The 8,667-nt window shown below is 39.3% G+C and overlaps 2 protein-coding genes across 3 annotated transcripts; one reads left to right on the top strand and one right to left on the bottom strand.

Annotated features, from left to right (window-relative positions):
* The first annotated feature begins 313 nt into the window (after positions 1-313).
* Positions 314-4,662, top strand: LOC121758632 (ferric reduction oxidase 7, chloroplastic-like). 2 transcript variants are annotated; one of them, XM_042154010.1, is made up of 7 exons: positions 314-601; positions 735-831; positions 1,085-1,282; positions 2,473-2,707; positions 2,781-3,108; positions 3,324-3,808; positions 3,876-4,662. In XM_042154010.1, exons 1-7 carry the CDS (start codon positions 379-381, stop codon positions 4,488-4,490), a joined length of 2,181 nt encoding a protein of 726 aa, XP_042009944.1. In that variant the 5' UTR covers positions 314-378; the 3' UTR covers positions 4,491-4,662. The 2 variants fall into 2 exon arrangements, with proteins under 2 accessions (XP_042009944.1, XP_042009945.1); XM_042154011.1 differs by lacking the exons at positions 314-601; positions 735-831 and adding an exon at positions 916-979.
* Positions 4,663-4,785: 123 nt separating this feature from the next.
* Positions 4,786-8,215, bottom strand: LOC121758633 (endoglucanase 25-like). Its single transcript, XM_042154012.1, has 6 exons — positions 7,695-8,215; positions 7,078-7,382; positions 6,357-6,809; positions 5,899-6,034; positions 5,629-5,801; positions 4,786-5,534 (listed from the first exon to the last, which is right to left on the bottom strand). Exons 1-6 carry the CDS (start codon positions 8,062-8,064, stop codon positions 5,133-5,135), a joined length of 1,839 nt encoding a protein of 612 aa, XP_042009946.1. The 5' UTR covers positions 8,065-8,215; the 3' UTR covers positions 4,786-5,132.
* Between the last annotated feature and the right edge of the window lie 452 nt (positions 8,216-8,667).

Raw genomic sequence — 8,667 nt, 5'->3', positions numbered from 1 at the left:
TATGTTTACAGAAAATCAAGGAATAATTGTCCATATATTCCCTTAAAAAATCATGCGGTAGTGCTCGATAAACGTTAAAATATAATATAAATAAAATCATTTAAAAGTGTGTAGGCCTCTTCAGTTTATGTGGTTCAAGTTCATTTCTGTCTTTTCACTAATACACATGATGAATATGCCTTGATGTTGATTCCTTATCCCGCCATTACTACATGATACCAAATTGTATTTGTTTTTCTTTACTTTAATTTACCATTTTTAAAAAAATAATAATACAAATTTCTTTCAATATATAGATAGATGGTAGCTAGTGGTAGACGAAATTCCATATCCTAGAAAAGCCCTTTTGGCATTTCCATGAGATTTTGTTAGCCAAAAATGGAGGAGAAATCAAGCAAACAGCCTCTTCTCTCAAGAAATGAGAATTTGAAGGCCACACCTAATTTTCTTGTTTCATCAACAAAATGGATCTTAAAAGTTTCAATGTGGGTGATTTTCATTGCATGGGCTTCTCTCATATTTCTCTATCCATCCGATGCTGTCCATAAACCTTATCTCAAATTGATTCAAGCTATGAACACCCCTATGTTCGGAGTGTCAGGTACTGTGTTTGCACATGACAGTTCACTAGGAAAGATAAATAAACAAAATATAATAAAATAAAAAAGTAATAATTTCAAGATAGATGAGTTATCCACCTTATCAATCCGATAACGCGATTTTTTTTTATGTAGGAGGTGTATTCCTAATTTACAGTGCTCCGGTGCTGCTCATTGCGTTTCTTGCTAGTGCATACATCTATTTACAAGACGAAGAAGACGAGAATCATGGGTATGTACATTCATATTGGAAGGATTAATTGAGCTATGTGTGTGAATTTGATACGAATCCTATATAGTATTATAAATAGGAGAGATTGTTATCATTTTAATCAATCAATGGAGAACGTCCGTGAAACAGTACCTTCGAGCACGCGAAGGTTCGATCACCTTATCACTCCGAGAAGTTAGTTAACCAGCCTTGTTACGGAGAACTCTCCGTCCGTAACAGAATTGGAAATGAATTGAAGGGTTTAATTATGCAGGAAGAAGAGTGGAAAGCAGGCAAGGCTGAGGCTGTGGACGATGCCGATTCTGGTGGATGGGGCGTTTGGAGTGGTGTCGGCGGGGGAGGTGATCGGAATCGCGGTGTTTACGACTTACGTAGTGTGGGCGATTTATGCAGAATTTGTGAAGAATTTTGAGGTGCTGCCCTTATTTCATCTGCCTAATCATGAAGAGAGGTAACCAATCTTCGATTTTTATGCAAAATTTTCAGAATAAAGTATGGCAAAAAAAGGTAAGTGAGTATGTTTTTATCAAAAGAAAAGATAAATCATTAAACGGTCCAACAATAAATATATGACTCAATACTATTGGAACAGATAAAGTATGAAATGTCAATATATGTTTCCAAATATAGTTCAAATACTATCAAATAATAAACGAAATATTTATTAAAATAATCAAACATAACAATATATTGAAAATTATCAACTTACAGTATGATATGCACTAATAATATATTACTTTTATTTCCAACTTGAAGATTACTGGAGCTCAAATCATCATTGTTATTTTAAAAAATTAAAAAACTTAAAAGGAACTCAAAAATTCAAAAACCTAACTGCTTAGCCATTTCACGATTGAACTGGCCAATTTTTTGGTTCATAATAGTCCATATGGTGAGCGGTCAGTTTGATTCGATTTTCAAAATATTGTTCCTCTGTTCCTTCATAAATACGCCATATTTTTTAATTAATTCCTTAATTTTTAAATACTTCATCCGTCGCAAAAAAAAGTAAAAAATTTGAAATTGACATATATTTCAATACGAAATTGGTAAAATACATAAAAATAAAAAAAGTGATTAGAGTAACAAAAAATAAAGTGCATCCCATAAAAAAGTTACTTTTAAAATTGGAATTGAACTAATTCCTAAAATAACAAAAATGGACTATATTTTAGGAATTCGAGTATAATGGAGAATAGTCGCCAATCTTACAATTGGATACCAACGTAGAATTAGAGTTTGCCTAAATAATGCTGTGGTTTTTATCATTTTAGTGCGTTTACCATGATTCTTTATAGATTTGCAATTTTTGAATGCAACTATTTCGTAACAAAAAAGTGTTTTAAGTGTTTATGGTCTAATTTTTTTTTTAAAAGAATGATAGAATATGAGGGACTATTATTTTATTATAAGAAATGTGATCTATTTTTAAAAATATACCCTTCGTCCATTATTAAATGTTCCACTTTTTCTTTTTAGTTCGTTCGCCAATATATGTCTCATTTTACTTTTACTATATTTAGCAAGTGACCCCCATATTTCACTAAATAATTCCATTATACTAAAGTAAGACTCTTAGTACTTTGTTGATGTATTCTATGCATATTAATTTGTTGATGCAAATCTGATATGGTTTTGTAGGATATTCATGATAGAACTAATGGGCCTAAGGTTGGGTGTGATCGGATTATTCTGCGTCGCCCTTCTGTTTCTGCCAGTTGCTCGAGGCTCACTTCTTCTCCGCCTCATCGACATCCCCTTCGAGCATGCTGCCCGATATCACGTCTGGCTCGGCCATCTCACTATGATCCTCTTCACTCTCCATGGCCTTTTCTACGCCATCGCATGGACCATCGAAGGCCGCCTTCTCGATCAAGTCAGTTTCTTCATTCCTTACAAAGTAGTGTAGTTGCAATTTTGGGCCAACTCACATATTTGATTTGATGCAGCTAATGGAATGGAAAAACATAGGCGTGGCGAATCTTCCTGGTGTGATCAGCCTTGCAGCTGGTTTGCTCATGTGGGTCACATCTCTTCCTGGTGTTAGGAGAGTCAACTTCGAGCTCTTCTTCTACACCCACCAATTATACGTCGTCTTTGTCGTCTTCATGGCCTTACACATCGGCAGCCTCAGCTTCTGCTACGTTGCAGCCGGAATATTCCTCTTCATGCTCGACCGTTTCCTCCGTTTCTGCCAGTCCCGGAGGACTGTCGACGTCCTCTCCGCCCGATCCTTCCCTTGCGGCACTCTCGAACTAGTCCTCTCCAAACCACCAAGTATGTATTTACAATGTCTGCGTTTACTGATACAGTAAAATATCAGTTGGCGTCACAAAACATATATGAGTCAGAAACTGATATTCATGAGTGAGGAAGTGATATGTTTTGTGATGTATTTGCAAACTGTTATGGTTCTGTGTTCTGACTTTAAGAAGAGTTCTGAAATTAACCGTCTCCGTGTACAAGATGTTTAATTATATATGCATGTGCAGATTTGCACTACAACGCGCTTGGTTGGATATTTCTCCAAGTCCGGGAGCTCTCTTGGCTTCAATGGCATCCCTTCAGCGTGTCGTCGAGCCCTCTCGACGGTGATCATCATCTGGCGGTGCTGATAAAGGTTTTGGGAGACTGGACTCAGAAATTAGAACAACGCATCTCTGAGAAAGATTCCAAGCTGAAGGTGTCTGTAGAGGGGCCTTACGGCCATGAATCCGCGTATCATTTGAAGTACGAGAATCTGATACTTGTGGCAGGCGGCATTGGGATATCACCTTTCTTGGCTATGTTGAGTGATATTCTGCAGAGGATGAATGACGGCAAGCCTTGCCTACCCACAAACGTGCTCATCGTTTGGGCCGTCAAGCAGACGGATGAGCTTCCTCTCCTGCAAACAGTTGTGGGCATGGACAACTTCAACCTATCCTTAAATCTTGAAATCCAGACTTATGTCACTCGCCAGTCGCAGCCTTCACTCGTAAGTGTTTTCAAGTGTGATTGTGCATTACAAAATGAGTATCTAGATAATTGCATTTTGATTGCAGGAAGAGGGTAAGCCACCATCATTAGAGGCAATTCATCCTGACTCCTTCTCCCCTGCTTCCGAGTCCAAGGGGTGTGGAATGTCGGTGCTGGTAGGAACCGGAAACATTTTATGGTCGGGGATGTACGTGTCGGTCTCGACAGTTGGTCTAGTAGCGACGGTGGCATTGGTGAACACCTTCTACGTCAATCCCTACAATGTGGAGTATACTTGGTATAAAGGCCTTCTATTGCTCCTCTGCATGACCCTAAGCGTCCTTGTTTTCGGTGGCGTGCTTATCATTTTCTGGCATTTTTGGGAGATGAAAACTCGCAGCCTTCAAAATGTGTCCGACAATAAGACAAATACAAAGACAAAGACGAAGAGAGAGGTGCTGCACAAGGCTTCGTCCAAGGAGCAACAATACCTCAGCACTATTCGTTATGGTCAGAGACCCGACTTTCCAGGAATATTTGGAGCAATGAGAGATCGATGGGGGTGTGTTGACATAGGTGTGGTTGTTTGCGGGCCTTCGACTCTTCAAACCAGTGTTGCTAAGGAGTGTAGGACGCAGAATCTCGGTCGACGATCTAACCAGCCCGTCTTCCATTTCAACAGCCATAGTTTCGACCTTTAAACCATCACTAACTATATGAAAAATACTGCTACATGTGTACTAGGTGATGTGGTGCTTTCCCTTGGTAAACATATTTCAATTTTAAATATGTATATCGGCTGCTAGCCTACAAGTACATGTAAACTAGAAGAAATATATTCATATTCATATATTTGTACAAAAGAAAAAAATATTTTTATCGTTGTCATGTACTAGTAGCAAAAGGATATCTGGCTTCAATAAATTGATTTCAATATGTGCAAAAATCTGACCGGCTATTCTCGAATCAAAGCCAACCTCCCATTCATAATTAAAATTTTAGAATGACATGAATATTATTCCCAAAACCATTCATCAAAAACGTTTAAAACAAAACAGCAAATTGGCAGTTCATGTTCAAACTCTATTGTTCAAAGAATACATGTTGGTGTTGATACATACATATACATACACACTATCACAATTTCCAAGTAAATTGAGTTGGCAAAGATTCTTCTTTTTAGATTTGGACAATTTTCCAAATAGCCAGCTATGTTCCAACTCCGATCTTCAGCCTACTTGTTCCTTCCTTCAAAGTTGAAGATTCTTCCCCAAAATTAGCAAAAACTTCGAGTATCCGAATCGTCCAGTCACACAGCAGAAAGAAAAAGATAGAAGTAGGATCTATGGCTTCCAAGGTGCTGGTGGTGGTGGTGGCGTCGGAAACATGGGTGGCACGGCCGAGAAAATCGTGTTTTTGTCAATGCCGGCAGTCTTTTCTCCAGACAGGGCCACAAGGGCTGCAACTAACCCAGCATTTCCTGCGAGCGTTGGCTCTGTGTAGTTGTAGTTAGAGCGAACATCACGGAAACCATCGTGTTTGTCAGGACCAGCAACCATAGCTCCAACAATAGTATTAGGGTTCGGCTTGGACGTGTCCCTCCATTTCCATCCTCCCTTGCAGCTATACTTAACCTTGTTCTTTGGAATGGAGGCACCTCTGTGGTGGACATGCTTCGGATAGTGATTGCCGAAACCCACAACATAACTCATCTTTCTAGGATTCTTACCAAGGATATAATTTATCTGGAGAAATGGGAGCAAAGATATGTACTAGTTGTTAAACCATCACCAATATTAAAGTCAAAACAGCACTCTTTGTATATGAAGTGAATCGTACCTGGGTCTCTGCAAAGTTACGGAGGATATCTGTTGAGTAAAATCGAGGCCCACAATACCAGCCAGGTGTATCAGCAGCTTTCATGTAGTCACTAAACAAGGTAGCCAGGAAAGCTGCATTGACTGCGTACTGAAGAGGCTGAGGGTTCCCGTGATTTAACTGGATCAAGCCACCTGCTCATGATTATCAGAAAAATCACTAAAGCATCCAACAGAAATAAACCACTTACTAGTTACTATGGATGAGATGCTATGTAGAAAATTAGATTACCTCTTGTTCTGTTAAAGGACGTATAATATGGCAGGAATGAGCACATGAATATGCTGGTCTGGTTGTGGTATGTTTTCAAAATCTCTTCGTAAGGATAGCCAGGGCTCAGGAATAACCTTAGACGACTCAGAAGCACCTGCCAGGGAAACAAAAGATGGTTGTGCAATTGATTAGCACAAATCCCACACGCAAGAAGTAGACACTAAACAGCAACACTGCAGAAAAGAGACAATAGTTTCCCATGTGACAATGGCCGATAAGAAAAAAAAAGCAAGTTAAAATGAAAAGCAAGACGGCTTTGGCATTTTGGGAGTACCCCTTAAGATCAATTAGGATAAAACACAAACTGATATTTGCTAATGTCAATCTAAGTAATACTCCATAAACTAGCAAACATAAACTTAAGTTGTAGCTAAGTCCGACGTCAGATAGAATATGTTAGCATTTATGTTGCTTACCTGGGCACCGGCAAGCTTGTTTTCCCAACTAAGCACACCATAGTAGGGGCCTCCCCAGAATGCACCTGCATTCTTGGCAATACCAGGATGTGTAGCAAGCTGAAGATATGAATTGTTGCCCGTGGCATAGTACAACCAAGCAGCTCCCCAAACAAACTCGTCATAGTAGCCAGTAGAGTTATAGAACTTAGCTGCCTCATTACCATTACTATATCTACCACGCTGATCCCTAGAAAACTTAAAGAGAGTCTTAGCGCCATGGACAAGCTTCTGTGAGTATGCCTTGTTGTCCTTGAAAACTATAGATGCAGAAGCCAACGAAGCAGCCATCTCTGCGGCCAGATCTGAGCAACTGTGACATTCCTCGACAGGTCTATCATAATCAATGTCCTCTGGCCGCATCCAACAGTAGTGATCATTTTCTGTCTCTGATGTTGTATCCCCTTTTCCTACCTGCATATAAGGAACTATAGATGCTCAATATTTTACTTAAGCCTATGACAATTCAAGGTATCTGGTGAAATCTATCGAGAAGTCTTTTAAACAACAGAAGCTGTGTAAGGGTGATCGAATGATGAGAATAACCAAAGCAAAAGAATAACTCGTGCCCCTTTCGACAGAAAGCTAAAGAGATGCAAGACATTAACGGAAGCACAGGATTATCCTAGCATGATATAAGTGAAGATTCATGGGATTGGATTTCCACAGTTCCGAGTTATACCTGTGACACAATTCGGTCTATAGTATCAGCTGTATGATTAAAAGTCTTGAGAAAATAATCAGTCCCCCACTTGATTATATCTTTGACGTGGTTAAGCTCTCCAGCTGCTTCGAATTTCCCCTTGTACTCAATTACACTCCAACTCAACATCGTCATGGCAAAAGCTTGCGGAAAGTTGAACTTAATTGCATCTCCGGCATCATAATAGCCACCCGACAGATCTTTAAACAGAGTATCAGGCTCGCCGTCATTCACACAAGAGTTGCCTCTCCACGATACATTATTGTGCTTCGGTAGTTTTCCAGCTGTGAACAGGAGCATCAATAATTAGACTGCGCATAACTTGATAATTAAAGACATACAATGAATCTTCAATTTATCAGTTTTCTACTGCAAAAGCTGCATCAAATTAGAACCTTCCTTCAGATCATACTCCAATTCATCTATCACAATCATCCAATGGATGAAAACTAGAATAAAATAACAACCTCCACAAATCAAATCACAACAACTCACTAATTCAAATCAGAGAAATCACCCCCAATTCTAAGGAAACTGATCAGATGCAAAAAGCATAAAAACAAATTAAGCAGCGAATCACGTTTGAAAACACTCACATCGCTGAGCATTGAAGAACATGAGGGCCTTGTTGAGCGCGAGCGTGTAATTATCCGGCGGCGGAGGTTTGTGGTGGTGGCGCGGCACCGTCTTGACGATCAAGGTGATAAATCCGGCTAGTAATCCGGCAGCTAAGATGGTCCCCACAGTCCAGATGAAGATCTTCCTGCTAACGATAATGCAGCCGAGATCCACATACCTCTTCTTCTTCTGCTCGCCGGGGCCGAGCAGCCAGCTCTGCTGCGTCTCATCGAGCGGCCGCGACAGCGCCGCCCGATCGTAATCCTGCAAGTTCCGGCTCCGGTCGTCGTCGGTGGCGGAATCCGCCGCTATCTCCAGAGGCCCTCCCCATGGATCCCTACCGTACATGCTCGCACCTTCTCTCTCAAACCAAAATCTTCAGCTAATTAAGAGGTAGGTTTTGGATCTGCAAAATCAATCAATAGATCCGGGATCTGATAACGTAAGTTTAGAGAGAGAAAAAGTGAGTGAAGTAGGGAGATTGGAGTGTAATTAAAATGGGGGGATGGATCCCCTGCAGTGCATGAAAAACACAGCACGGTGCTGTGCATTGGAAACGACACCGTTTCATGTTTATTTGCATTTAATTAGTTGTAATAGTTGAATGGCAATACTCCATAGGGAATGCGAATGCTTGGCCTTTTTTATTCTCTTTTTTTTTCTTTTACACCATATTACTTAGTAATTTATGTTCTTTATAATTTACTAGTAAACTTTAATTAGCAGTAATATTTAAATGGTACACTAGTAAATTGGTGATTTTTTATAATTAGAAAATGACGACGCATTTTTATATTTTGATGTTTCTTTTCCTCTTTATTAATTATTATAACTCAGTTTGTTTGATAATTCAATTTTTAATTAGATATTTGTATGCAAATATTTACATGTGTGTATTATTATAGTTAAGTTTACTTGACAATTTAATTTTTAATTCAATACTTTATTAAT

The sequence above is a fragment of the Salvia splendens genome, chromosome 12 (assembly GCF_004379255.2).
Source record: "Salvia splendens isolate huo1 chromosome 12, SspV2, whole genome shotgun sequence".
Lineage (NCBI taxonomy): Eukaryota > Viridiplantae > Streptophyta > Magnoliopsida > Lamiales > Lamiaceae > Salvia > Salvia splendens.
The sequence above is the reverse complement of the archived record's forward strand: the minus strand, read 5'-3'. Positions and strand labels throughout refer to the sequence as shown.